A 13,952-nucleotide genomic window follows, 5' to 3' on the forward strand; every position below is an offset into this window, starting at 1 on the left:
TAATACTATGTGACAATTCAGGCATAGTGTAAAGATCTTTTCAAGCATGAATGTAACACATAAGCTATTAAGACATCTCACACACATAAGTGATAAATAACAATGGACAACTTTTGATTCAAGCACGAATATCTGTAGTGTGTCTTAAGTGACAAAAGAAGCTTTAATCAATCATGATTTAAGCTTAAAATGTCATGCTATGCAAGGCTCAACTTCTATGATCCAACTTAAGCAAGACTCATGCTTGAAATGAACATGTAAACACAAAGGCACTCTAAATGACTAATAGTTAAGATCAATGGACTTATGAGCCTAAAGATGGTGCATTCACTTTAAATTGATGACATTGGATTTAGCTCTCATAGTTTTCACATTGAATCTAAGAAAAATAAATAACTAAACCTATGAGTCTTGTTCTTCTCTTGATTCTTCAAGTTCTTGAAGGTTTTGTCACATCCATGTATCTTGATAACATCTGCATAAGTGACACACTCCTCTTCTCTTAGTTTACAATCATCAAGACACATGACTCAGTACCTATATCATCTTGACCTGTCAAGATTAGGATCAATTTCAATTTGCTTTCTCTTTAAATTATACACTACACCACATCATGATTTTCTTGTCTACCTCTTCATTATATATTTCTCATCATGATTTTAGGCTCAACTTCATTATATGTTTGCCTTTAAGTTTAGTAGCTTGACATCATGGTCATATAATATTATCAATGCATGATAACATAGTATACCCACTCACTCAAACTATTTGCAACTATAGGTAATTGTCTCAATTGAAGGATTAAATGTCAAACTATATTCCCCTCTGTTATCAAACAAGGTTGTACTGTCCTCCTCATCTTCATTTTTCTTCCTTTCATGTATATCTTTTTTACATGTAGCATCACATTGATCATATTGGACTTGGAAAAGTTCAAAATAGGTTGAGTATAGACTTTATAAAGCTGATGAAACAAGTGTGAACTCTGTAATATCAACCTTGACAACTTATCACAAGTCTCAAATTCACGTTGCAATTTATTATAATGCTTGTCATCCACAACTTGTTCAAACTTTTGAAAGAATTGGTTTATATCCAATTTAGGACTTTTAAAACTCTTTACACATGAATTTATACTTTTATTAACCCAAGTTCTTCTCATACGACTGTCCTTAAGCCTTTTATATAACATGCTACTTATTTCTCTTTTATTTTATACATGGACATCAACCATGTATTTTCTCCCATGTGTGTCTTGATAATAATTTTTTCCATCCTTCCTCAAACTTTGTCTCATCCCAACAATGATAGATACAATAAATGAAATCACTCAAGATATAAGACTCATCATTTTTCAAGTTTTTAAGGTGCTTCATTGCATTCCTTGAAATATGCCATATGCATAAGGCATGTGTTACTTCTGCCATCACTTCTTATAATTCTTGTGCCATTGCAGAATCTTGATCAATAAAAATAGTTTGTGGCCTCACATTCTTGTATGCATACAAAATTAAAAATTCTAAAAGAGCCACTTGAAACTTTCAATATTCTCATCATACAACAATGCAACTCTAAATGTCACCCGTCCTTTATAATGGTTTATGTCAGAGAAATAGCAAGAGGTCTATAATCATGATTCAAACAATAAGTTGTATTAAGCAAAATAACTTCTCCAAAGTAAGCATGGTCAATCAATATTTGTGCATCAACCCAGACGACATTTGTAACTTGCATCTCCAAGCCCATTTGATGAGAATGAAAAAGATATATTTTTTTGCCAATTGTTCTTCAAGTAGTGAAAGATACATCTAGCGTCACCATGTGAGATGGCTTGTCTCCTCCTTTAACTAAGATAATTCTTTGCATCAACTCTTGTAAATCTCAAGTTGGTTCGACCTTCTGCATATTCACTCATCAAATTAAATTCTAATTTTTTATTAATCCTAAATCTTTCTATAGTTTTCTAATTCAAATGCTTGTGCTGGTGTTATTTCATGATATGATCAAAACATGTGACTAACTTTAGGAGGCTGGAGGTCATGATTGTGATTTAGAAAAACTTCACTGATTTTGTATTTTCCATTTACTTGTACAACTCTCATTCTAGCTTTGCAACCCATTCTTGACTTTGGTCTAGAATTCTTTTGTTCTTATCTCATTTGTCTGGTTTTCACACCCCCTCTTCACAACAAACAAATAAGTTGTATGAATATGATGTATCTTTTCTACTCTTGCTAAATTTCTCTTTTCGAACACCATAACCCATTCTACTGGCATAATTTCTCCAAACTTTCCATGACTCTTCCATATTTTCAAACTCAAGATTAAGTCTAAATGTCAAATTTATATCCATTGTATAAACCTGTAACAAGTAAACTGGTTATAAATAAAACAATATACTTCCATAAAATAACTTCCAGCATATATAAAAATATAAGGAAGAAGCAACATATATATAAAAATTCTATCTTGATAAACTTATTAGAAAATGAAAGAAGTAACCTTCGATAATAATCAGTTCGAGAAAAATGAAAATATATATGACCTTTTCGTTTTATAAATGCAAAGACCATTTCCTCCGATGATAAGAAGCACCCAACTTGTAGAAATACAATTCTAGTCATTGCCCTTCTTTCTCATTGATGAAAATAACAAGATTTTACTCCCCAATGTATGATTTCAGCAAAATCCTTTTTCCTTGTATGAGAATTTCTTTTTATACTCCAGCAACAATTTTTTTGGAGGTAAAACATGAATTTCCCACTCTGGAACCCAAGATTTTTAACAGAAGAGTGAAAAACAATATAAAATTATAATGAAAGGCTGTGATTGTGTGGAGAAATGGATGGTTCAAATTTTCTTTTATAAGTAACACAGTATGTTTCTGGGTCGAAAGAGGCACGATGGAGATTTAAGTCGAAGGATGGAAGCTGCCGCCTCCTGAGCCGGAGCTTCAACTATTCTTCTATTACATATGATATATTGATTGCACAGTATTATAAAGAACGATCGTAATTCATGTTCATCTCTCTCTCTCTCTCTCTCTCTCTCTCCTCTCTCTCTGTTGCAACTATGGCAAAGTAGGGCAGGAAAAAATTGTTGCGTTAATTTTATCTTGAATTTTAGTAATATATTAAAAGTACTTGTGGCCTATAGGACGAAAATATCAAAATTGGCAGGTGAGGCTTCTAGTGTCGAGTTTTTTTTTTTTTTTTTGTGAGATCTAACATCCCAAATTTTTGATCTATATTCAAGACTCTAGTTCAAGACCTCTTTAAGAAATATCAACTTCCTTACATTTGATGGTCTAACGTTTGTTTTGTTAAAAGCACGAGATCCACAAAATCTAATTTACGTAGAAGACTAGACTCAAAAATAATCATTGTTTGGTTTTTTATTATTCCAGTTATCATTTAAAAAAGAAAGAGGGGGGCGGGGAGAAGGAGAAGTAGAAGGAGAAGAAAAGAAAGAAAAAGGGTATGAGAGTGCATCTTAATCCCTTCTTCACTAAGACCCAAGTGTATGCTCACTGTAAAAAATGCATCTAGAGACGTTCACAAACTCGATTCGGTAATTGTAGACCAAAATTAATCCAACCTGAGTCCTACCTATTGGATTTCACAAAAAATAAAAGATTTTATCCAGTTAAATCTTATTCAATTTTGAAGTTTCTTTTTGAGACTTCCATATTTTATTTTCTTTTATTTTACAAATATCTCTTTCCCTTTCTAAATTATTTTGTATGCTATTTTAAGATAAGAATATTGAGCTCCAGAACATGTTAGTAAAAATTAACTCAATGTCATCATATAATTATTCCAAAATTGTATTTTTTTTTTTTTTATCAAACATCAGCCAATAAAAACACTACCAAAAACACCCTGGAGATACCCACAAGGCCACCATTGATAATAACATTCCCACATAGTGGGGTGTTCAGATTAGTCTGGACAGAAAAAGATGATATTTAAGTTTTCCAAGATACCGAGCAAGGGAATTAAAAAAAAAACATTTTTGACTTTAATTAAACTGATCAAACAACACTAAACCAACAATTGAACTTATTATGACGTAAGGGGAAACACTTCATTTAATTTTGCTTGGTTTTGGCTTCTAACAGTTTGATTCAATTTTGAATTATCCTTAAATCCAATGAGCCGCCTATATGGAATCCACTTCCTCTCTATTTATCCCATTCAAAAGTAGACTATCAACTAATCATCAACACAGAACATCAAAATTGTAGCAAATTGGACTGTCAATAACCATATAACAATGCAGCTCATTTCTCAAACTCCATATAAAACATAATGTCTATATCTAGTTAAAGTGGATGCTTCCAGGAGGAAGATCTAACATATAATGTCCAAGACGCCCGGTACGGAAAAGATCAAGCAGCTTCTTACCAACCTTGACATTAGCCTCTTCAGGACATTCAGAAGAAACATGAAATACCTTCTGCAATGCTCCAAACTGTATAGAAATAAGGGTTTCCATCTCCTCTTCATCATTTGTATCCCCTTCATACGCTGAAATTGTTTCGAAGAGGGTTTGTCGAACATCCCGAACTATGCAGTCCTGCCAAATGCAATCTGTGAGTTTATTCAAAGGAAATCAAAGACTGTTCAAATAATAACCTTATTCATCAACCTTAATTGAAGACAATGGGAAGTAATGTGTTGTCAATTATCCCTGTACACTAACCAACTTCTGTTGCACTGGCTAGCATAGTATTATAAACTTATCTAACTTCCTTTGACAATTATAACATGATAAGGAGATCTTTTGCTAGTTGAACAATCATGTAAAATGTCATTCAGTAAATTTTCCCAAGAAAGGAAAAGGAGAACATGCGTGTGTATTATGACAATGTCATCCAAAGCAAATTTTCACTATCCAGTGGTAAATCCTGTGGCTGGCTTTTCAACAGAGACCCATTTACACAGCCACAACATGTCATCGTTGCCTTGCTGCCGCCACCGCCACTGCAGTAACCATCACTGTCGTGGTTACCATTATTGCTTTCTTATCACCAACACTATTTCCATGTTACCATTACTGTCTCCTAAAGTAGATTCCTTTGTATCCTTTCAGATTTGACAATTTTCAGGCATCTTATCAATGGGATCACAGTAACTGATCTAAATTAAAAGGAATGCTCATTCAAGAAAATAATAATAATAAATATTCAAGAAAATAATAATAATAAATAGAAGGAATGGATCTCATTGGTCATTTGTCCCCTCCTTCTATTGATGGTCCGAGTGTTTTAACAGAATTGTCAAAGGTACTTTTATTTTGAGAATAGTTTTCTTAGATCGATTTTTTTTTTTTTTTTTTGGAGAGACAGAATTTATTGATGAGAAAAGAACTGTGTAATAATGATGGAAAAGTAGCCTTCCCAAAACCATGAAAGCTTTTCTAGAGGATATCATAAAATATTGACATGATGCAAAACTAGAGACTAGAGGGAGAATCTTATTTCAGCTCTAATGCCCCCTCTTGCACAGAAAACTCCCAACGCGAGGAATAAAGTTGAAGTTAACATCAAATAACTTAAACCTGCGTGTGATCTGTAGGGCTTTGTCTTCTCTGCTTCACATGCGATTCAGAGCTATTCAAAAACTCCATTGTACAGTCAAGAGACAGCATATCCTTATCCTTGCTGGATAAGTTTGCCCAATTCTTGTATTGTTCACTCCTATTGAGTATAGCTAGAAAGTATTGAGCAAGTTCTTTTGTCCCTATCAAATCCTTGATTGCTCCTGCTTGAGGATTAAAAAGAAAGAAGGGACTTAAGTAAACGAAATCTGCAGAAAATATGAAAATGCTGAACTATGAAGTAATCAGACCAAAACCTTGAGCAATGTGTTTGCAATATTTTAGTTTATCGCCCTTAATAACAATCATTTATATTATATACCACAGCATGTATTTTGGGAAAAGTGGATTCATTTGACATCTCAATTTTTTTAGTGCATGACATGATTAATAGGAAAAGAGGGTGTTTCCATAATGCATAGAGCATTAATTTTGCCTCTTTTCTTTTTCTGCACACATTTTAGCCATGAGTGAAAATGCTTCCTTCTCGAATTAGGGGGGCTTCAACAATACAGAGGAGAGTTTCAAAGGGAGCTTTCATTTTTGACATCGCAGCCTCAGACTTCAGTAAAATCAGAGCCACGGACTATCACATATAAAAGCACATTAGGAACAGTAGAAGTACTTGTAGAAGCCCGTTTAGCCTTGTGATGTAATGGAAAGAAGAACTTTACTAAGGTTAGTCATGGGTTGACATGGGCTCTACCAAGGAATGGCACTCACCAACACAAGGCACAACATAAATAAATCAACTATGTTAAACACAATGCGATTTTCCTACAGCTTCTAAAGTCTTCATAAAACTAGATAGTTAATAAAGTTAGGAAGATGAAAGATAAGCCATAATTGAATGATGGAGTGTGCTAGTCCTACTCACAGTTAAAAGCCATATGACCCATTTTTCAGGCCACATTTAATGAGCTTAATGTGAAGACCATCATAGAACCAAATCAATCTTTAGAGAAGTAAAACAAGACATTTAACTTTAGGGGACCAAATTGACACTTGGATTTTTGGAGGATTATATAGTCAATTCAGTAAAAAGTCATAGCTGTAGATATAGAGCCATCCAAACTCAGGATAGAAGGAAAGTTAATGAAATATACCTGTTAAAATTAATTTAGAGCAAACATCGACATCAAGAATTTCTGGAGGTAAAACGCCTGGAGTGTCCAATACATAAATATTGGGATGGCTAGCAATCTGAATGAAAGATTTTCTAAAGTGAAAATGAAATCACAAAAGAAATAGTATGCATGCAAATATGATAAGCGTTGGAAATAGTACGAATATGAAATTTTATTTGGGCGCATGAGTGTAATATTCGTTTCATTAGTCTTTTATGTCCAAATTGAATTTTTACTTCCTACAATGGCCCCCTATATCTTAGTTGTAATTTTAATCCTAGAATAGCCTCTCTTGCATCCATAAATACCATCTGATAAGCCACATTTCAATATCATATTCTATAAGACATTTAATTTATTAATCCAAATAAAGGAAAATTACCAAATTAAAAATAGGAAAGAGAAAATTCAAACTTGTGTTCAGTGGTACAAGAGATTAAGTGGGATCATGTGTTATCCAAAACAAAGCTAGTCAGAGACTCATAATTTTCATAAAACTTATAAGACGGTAATAAACAGCTTTGAGATTATTTTAACATGATGATGATATGGACTCCCTTTGGTCTCATATAAGTTATCCAGAAGAAATTAGGTGTCCTTTTTATAAGTCACTTTGCATTAAAAGACGGATTATTAATTATTAATTACATATAAGAGAGAGAGTATTTTTAAAGAGGATGCATTTAATAAAGGTAAACTGGGTGAAAAAATTTTTCAAACAATACAAATGATTTAACTACCTCTTCTTAGTTCTAGTAAGGTAGTTAGAAATAAACTATATATGGGACCGAAGGGGTAATAAATAAAAGAGTGAGAAGTTAAGGGTAGTTAGCTTAGTTAGGCATCTAGGGACAAGCCATAGCCTATAAAAATGGATAAGCTAGTGATTATAATCAAGAATTTGAAAAAAGTTAGGTATTAAGTTCTATTCTCTTGTTACTCTCTTCCTCCCTATCTCTAGCCTCTCTTCTCTGTTTCCCTTATCTCTCTCTCTTTCTCTCTCCTTGCCTATCGTTATTCTATATCACAATATAGCAAAGGTGAAAACTGAAATCTGATTTAGTCCATTATATGAGTTGTCCATAATTTTTCTAACAAATTTCAAGAAAGCATAGAGCCAAAGAAAATAGAGGACCCACCTTAAAACTTCGTATATCTCTGGTCTCCCCTGGCTCTGGGCTCACAGTTGCATGCTTCAATTTTCCCTTCTCTAAAAAACAATAGACGTAGAATACAAAGAAAACTAATCAGAAAAAACACAAATTTCTTAAATATATGCATGCATCAGGCTTCACAAAACTTTAGTATATGATCTGCTACTTACAAGCATTGCAAGGAAGTTTTAGTTACCTGCAGCACTAGTTCGGCCAATTTGATGCAAGGAGTTAGCAAGTGCTGACTTACCAACATTTGGAATACCAACAAGCATTACCGTCGCAGTATGATCAGTTCTCTTCAATTCTCTTACTTGATTTTGTATAAGGCTCAAAAACTGTCTGTAGCCAAGAGTCCTTAGATTACTTCATGATCAACACATCAATTAAGATATAAGGAATAGGAAAAAGGTTATATTAGCTTCATGGTTTACAGTGTCACTCTTCCCTTTGAAGCCATTTCCATTAGCACATTTCTAACACAACTAAACACAAGTAACTAATTCTGCTTGATTAACACGTCCCCTCACCATCTAAGATCTGATTACCAAAGCTATTTGTAAACCCTTAATGCCAAATCATTTCTAAGACAGCAAAATAGAGACTTAAAAGTTAATTTCAGTTTCTCAAGTTCTCCTTCTTCCTTACCGCCAAATCATTTCTAAGACAATAAAATAGAGACTTCAAAGTTAATTTCTTGAAGTCGAAAAGGTTCATCTTTGCATCATCTACCCAATGTTGAAACTTCGATTTTATCATATGTATCAAATTTTAAATATAACTACTTTTTACCATCCATAGATTATATTATCTGCAAAGCAGATAGTAATTCTCTTGCAAATTCAAATGTTAAATTTATCCATCAACCCTGTGCATTTTAAGCAAATTGGAAAAACATTTTTAAAAAGCAGCAAGATATAAAAAATCATAAATAAATAATATCAAAAAACTTAAAATAGTTTTAAAAACTAATTATTCAGGTCAATAAGCCAGTCCCTGCCCCTACATATCAACAAGGTACTTTGGGGTAACAGGCCTCCTAAAGTTAAACTGAGCAGAGGAAAAGGCCGAAAGAATTAATGAAGGGGTAAAGAGAAAAAAGAATAGCAACAGCAGTACAGCAGAAAGCCAAAAAATTCTTGAAACCTGGAACTGATTATTATCTAGATTGTGCATTAAAGTTTTATCAGACTAACAACTCCCCCATGTGTAATGTTCTTTACATAGTCCTAGATATATACAATAAGATAATTCTTGAGCATCAGGAAAAAAGGAAAACAGATTCATAGAAAAGGATCTTCCTGTTTACCTTCCTGATGTTCTCCTTGTTATGAGAATTGACTCCATAAGAGATGAAGTTTCTTTCCCTAAAATATTTCATCCATTCCTATTCACAAAATGAATTATGAATCATGACATTATTTCCAGTGGAAATGAAAGAGCAGGAGGGCAAGAAAAGCCAGAATGAATACATCTTCACTAGAAGAATTTAAGTATGGGGAAAAAAATCCCCCACTTTTAGTTTTAGTTTTATGATGATAAAAGATCAGCACTGAATTTACAACATGAAAGAGTAATTTGATGAGAATTTTAAGAAGTACTTTCTTTCACATTTGCTTCGGACCAAAGATTTTTTTCTTTTTTTTTTTTTTTTTTTTTGGTGAATCAAAGAAGAAAATTTACAAGAAGGAAAGAAGCAGTACAAAGAGCAACGGGAATAAGGTAACAATACATAAACAAAGCGAAACAATAATCATAAAGAAAAAAAAAATTCTCCAATCCCTCTACCCGTCTACCAAGGACATTACCAACAACACAGCAAATGCTGAACATCAAAATAGGCCACAACAAGCATATTGCTTTAAATCAAGACCAGGAACGAAACTTCTTAAGACGATCCAAGCATTACAATCCAACATAGGCACTGCAAAGCATGCATATCTCTCCCCACTCACATGCAGGGGAAAAGATGAATATAACAAAAGAAAAACTTGAGGCCTTCTCAATATCCAACCAAAGGCAATAGCCATACCATCAACAACAATAGTGAGTTAAAAAAAGTGTCATAAACGAAAATCTTGAAGCATTCCCTGAATTTAAGCCTTAGCTTCCTGATTGACAGCAAGATAACAACTGAAGATGAATGAAAGAAATAGAACAAAGAACAATTACCTCACATGTGACTGCTGTCTTCAATATTCTAGGTTGCATAGATATGGGTATGAGTATCCAATAGGATACAGCATGATACAGCAATACGGCAAATATTCAAAATTTTACGATACAGGTACAGGGATATTTATAATACATTTTCAACATTTTATGATATAGATATAGGTATTTTGATTTTTAAACAAGAATTTTTAAAATAATATAAAGATATTTATAGCAATCAATCAAAACATTAAATATTTTTTAAGTTTTTAAGTGATATAGTAAAAAATTATTGAAAAAAATTACATTACAAATGTTAAAATATGGGACACAAATGCAAAAGTATCCTACAAGTATTATATCAAATACAATACATTTACTTTTTTGAAGTATCCGTGCTTCATAGTCAATATTCTAGTTACTTACTACCACTTATTATTTCTGCCATAAAGAATTGTCATTATGTCACTTACTTTAACATGCATACCCGTGCCAGTTAGTCCCTTCCATCAATAATAACATTGAAATTACTTTGGTTCTTCTCACAAAAGACAAAACATAAAGTACCTCCAAAAAATTTCGCATCATGATTCAAAACCACGTTTAAGCAATATTTCAAAATTTTCAGGTTTTTCAAATTGATGTTGCTACAAACCATTTTAACTCAATTACTGAGGGGTTTCTGCACCCGTACTCCTCAACAAAACAGCATAGTCAAGAGGAAAAATAGACAACTCCTTAAGATTTCTCTACTTCTCATTATTATAAATAATGTGCCTAAGATATTGAGGGGAAGCCATCCTAACACACCCTACCCCATCAACTGAATGCCGTCAAGAACTCATAAATTTGATTGTCCATACGTTCTCTATACCTTTATGGATATTAGCTCCCTTGAAAAGGTATCATACTAACCCAAAACTCATATTTAGGGAGACAATCCAACCATTAAAGAGGAAAAACATAAGTTGTGGGGCCATAACTCACAACAACTTAGCCTATCCCAACCTCCTTATTCGAATCCAAATTTATGACCAAACCAGGGGTACCTAAGACATTAACCCAGAAATTGACAAGCCATTAAGGAAGTAATCACAGAAGTCATAAGCAAGCTAATCAGAACTGCACAAGGTCACCAGTAGAGAGTTGACAACCAAAACTGAATCCACATTCAATAGAAAGCACACAAAGTAGCCATAGTGACAAATTTTTTAGGCATACAATGATGAATTGAGTTTATCAATCATCGTCCTTTTTTAACTTTTTTCCTTCATCGAATGTTTTTTTTTTTCCTCCCAATCATAAGTATAGCCAAAACATTTTAACAACATAAATAGAATTGAATGCATCCAACAGAAGAATCAATATCAGTAATTTGAGTAATCACCTTCTGAAATCCAAATGCCAAAATCAATGAAGCAAGAAGAGGCTTAGATCACCTGTAATTTTGATTGATCAGCAAGATCCATTTTGTTCAATGCTATAATGTTTCTAGTGGAAGCTGGACAGTTTCTCAATATCTCGCATTCTGAAGACAATGGAATCTAAAATAAGAGATACAAATAATAAATAAGTTTTTTACCAGTATAATAATAAATAAGTTTAAAAAAATGAAAATAAATCTAAATGTTATTGCCTACTTAATGTCTATCCTGAAGTAATTTAAGAAACCAGATAAAATGCATGAGAAGAAACCAAGGCTTGGGGAAAAAATCAACAACAAAGAAAGATTTTTGTCCCCACTTGATATGTCTGTGTGTGTGTGTGTGTATAAAGTAAAATTAGAACATATCAATTAACAAAAGTATTAAAAGGGGGGTGGGAAGACAGAGCTTTCAAGTTAGTACACCAAAGCATCATTGTAATAAACTCCATCAAATTTAAAATTCACAGTAACAGTGAAAAAGTAAAAACTACAGATTCTATAATGGGAAAATCATGACTGAAAATGAAAACAGAAGCAAACGCCGAACTAAATGAAATTTGATCAAACATTTAAAGGAAAAAAAATCTTCAGTAGACAGAGAGCATAAGAAAATGAGACTACCCTTGCATCTCTGAGTTCCACAATAAGATCAACCAATTGAATCCTTTCTGAGATGGCATGAGAAGCAGCAGCCATATGAGGACTGTACCATAGTCCTTGTATTCGTTTCTTCAATTTTAAGTCCTTCATTGCTTTGCCCATCTGTCTCGTTAAATAATTTGTCCCCATGTCAGTTGAGTAGCATGAGTCAATAACGAATGCAATGCAAGCACAATTGCAATTTATGCAGATTCTTGAGGCCTTATTTGGCACACGAAAGAATAGAAGGCCAAATACAATAGGGACACCAGGTGCAAAATGCAGTTCAAATAGACCTGATAAGAAAGAAAAAATGTTCATCATTAGTTGGGCAATAGAGTAATACGAAAGATAGAGATCACCCTGTTCTGCCCTTGGCTGGTGCCAACTATATTACATCAAATTATGCAAATGCCTTACCTCTCTTGGACTTTTGCAACACCAAACGGGTTTTAAAAATTATTAGGCCTATGAAACTCCAAAATCGACCCATAAAATTCCACAATAAAATTATTCCAAGCGAACCTCAAACCTCTCTAAATGGTGCGAGAAAAGAAGTGAGTTTACCATTAGTCTACCATCTACAAAAGTTAAACCTTTTCAGTTTCTCCTACCATCAAACTTTCAATCTAATGCACACATTCTAGCCTCAAATCATAACAGAAAATTGCGCTAAGTTGGCTCCTGAAACAGAGAGAACTTGATGGTAGGAGAGAAGAAACTTACCTACCAACTATAACATCAATTCTTCTTCATGACTATCACCTCTCCTAGCACCTTAAATCCATGCTTCCACCTAATCATCTTCATCACTTTAGTCCCAATTTTTCCTCTCCTCACCTCGAACCACAACGAAACTCGCCCATTAAATAATCTAATCAGCAGGACTCAAGGAAAATAAAAAAGGAGTTGAGTTCAATGAAGGTTACCGAGATTTCACCCTCAACAAGCTTGAAATTATCTGCAGTGCTCTTCCTTAATTCTAGCATCCGTCTGGTAAGAAAATGACTGTGAGAAAGAGACAAAAGTAAAACGCAGCAGGAAGTACATGCTGAAGTTATATTAAAGTGTAGAAAGCATGCACGAAGCCTTCTTTATCAATCTAAAAAGCTTCATTCCCAGAGCTCATAAGCAGTATATTGAAGCATCCTTTTCTCTTGAAGGCCTTACGAAGAGCGCCAGAATTTGAAATTACAAAGGCAGTCTATCAGGTAAGACATCAAGAAAGCAGAAGAAATTACTAAAGGATTAAGAGGAGAGTGAGAGAGACAAAACCACTCGCCTAGTAAGATTGAGCTGAGAACACCGGCTAAAGGTTGATGGAGAACGGAGCGGCAGCCGGCATATAAACGCGCCTTCAGTGCGATGCAACTGATGAGCACCACCAGTTCCGCGCACCGTTTCATATTCAAAAAAAAAAAAAAAATCTGGGCGCACAGATTGTCCACATATTTTTTAATTTTTACTTATTAAAATAAAAAGTTGTAATCTTTTTAATAAATTGGTTCTACATTAATCAATTTAAATAGTACAAATTTAATTCAAATATCTTGAGTAAAAACTGAATATCCAATTAAACAAACAAAAAGGTACAATAGACCAAGAAAAAGTAAAAGCATCTATTCTATTTGAACATCTTCCACTCTTATAATTGAAAGTGGATGATGGTCAAAGAGATAAAAACAAGTGTTCATAATGTGTGCATATCTGGCAAGGTAGTCAGCGTGTTTGTTCAAATCGCAATATGCATGGTTAAAAGGGTAAACAGATAAAAATACACACAAAATAGTCAGCCAGGGACACCTAGCATCCTAAAATGAGAAAAAAGGTAAAAATACCCATAATATTATA

At 33.5% G+C, this 13,952-nt stretch overlaps 1 protein-coding gene across 6 annotated transcripts; it reads right to left on the reverse strand.

Annotated features, from left to right (window-relative positions):
- Positions 1-4,072: 4,072 nt before the first annotated feature.
- LOC129291104 (DAR GTPase 2, mitochondrial-like) lies at positions 4,073-13,445 on the reverse strand. Of its 6 annotated transcripts, XM_054928261.1 has the most exons (10): positions 13,384-13,445; positions 13,031-13,094; positions 12,084-12,224; positions 11,476-11,580; positions 9,192-9,269; positions 8,079-8,220; positions 7,868-7,938; positions 6,708-6,804; positions 5,563-5,765; positions 4,073-4,578 (listed from the first exon to the last, which is right to left on the reverse strand). In XM_054928261.1, exons 2-10 carry the CDS (start codon positions 13,088-13,090, stop codon positions 4,321-4,323), a joined length of 1,155 nt encoding a protein of 384 aa, XP_054784236.1. In that variant the 5' UTR covers positions 13,091-13,094; positions 13,384-13,445; the 3' UTR covers positions 4,073-4,320. The 6 variants fall into 6 exon arrangements, with proteins under 6 accessions (XP_054784236.1, XP_054784239.1, XP_054784240.1 ...); XM_054928264.1 differs by lacking the exon at positions 13,384-13,445 and having other exon boundaries at positions 12,084-12,397; positions 13,031-13,100; XM_054928265.1 differs by lacking the exon at positions 13,384-13,445 and having other exon boundaries at positions 12,832-13,090.
- Positions 13,446-13,952: the final 507 nt, after the last annotated feature.

The sequence above is a fragment of the Prosopis cineraria genome, unplaced genomic scaffold (genome assembly GCF_029017545.1).
Source record: "Prosopis cineraria cultivar Desert tree isolate PC_DT_omini unplaced genomic scaffold, ASM2901754v1 PC13, whole genome shotgun sequence".
Lineage (NCBI taxonomy): Eukaryota > Viridiplantae > Streptophyta > Magnoliopsida > Fabales > Fabaceae > Prosopis > Prosopis cineraria.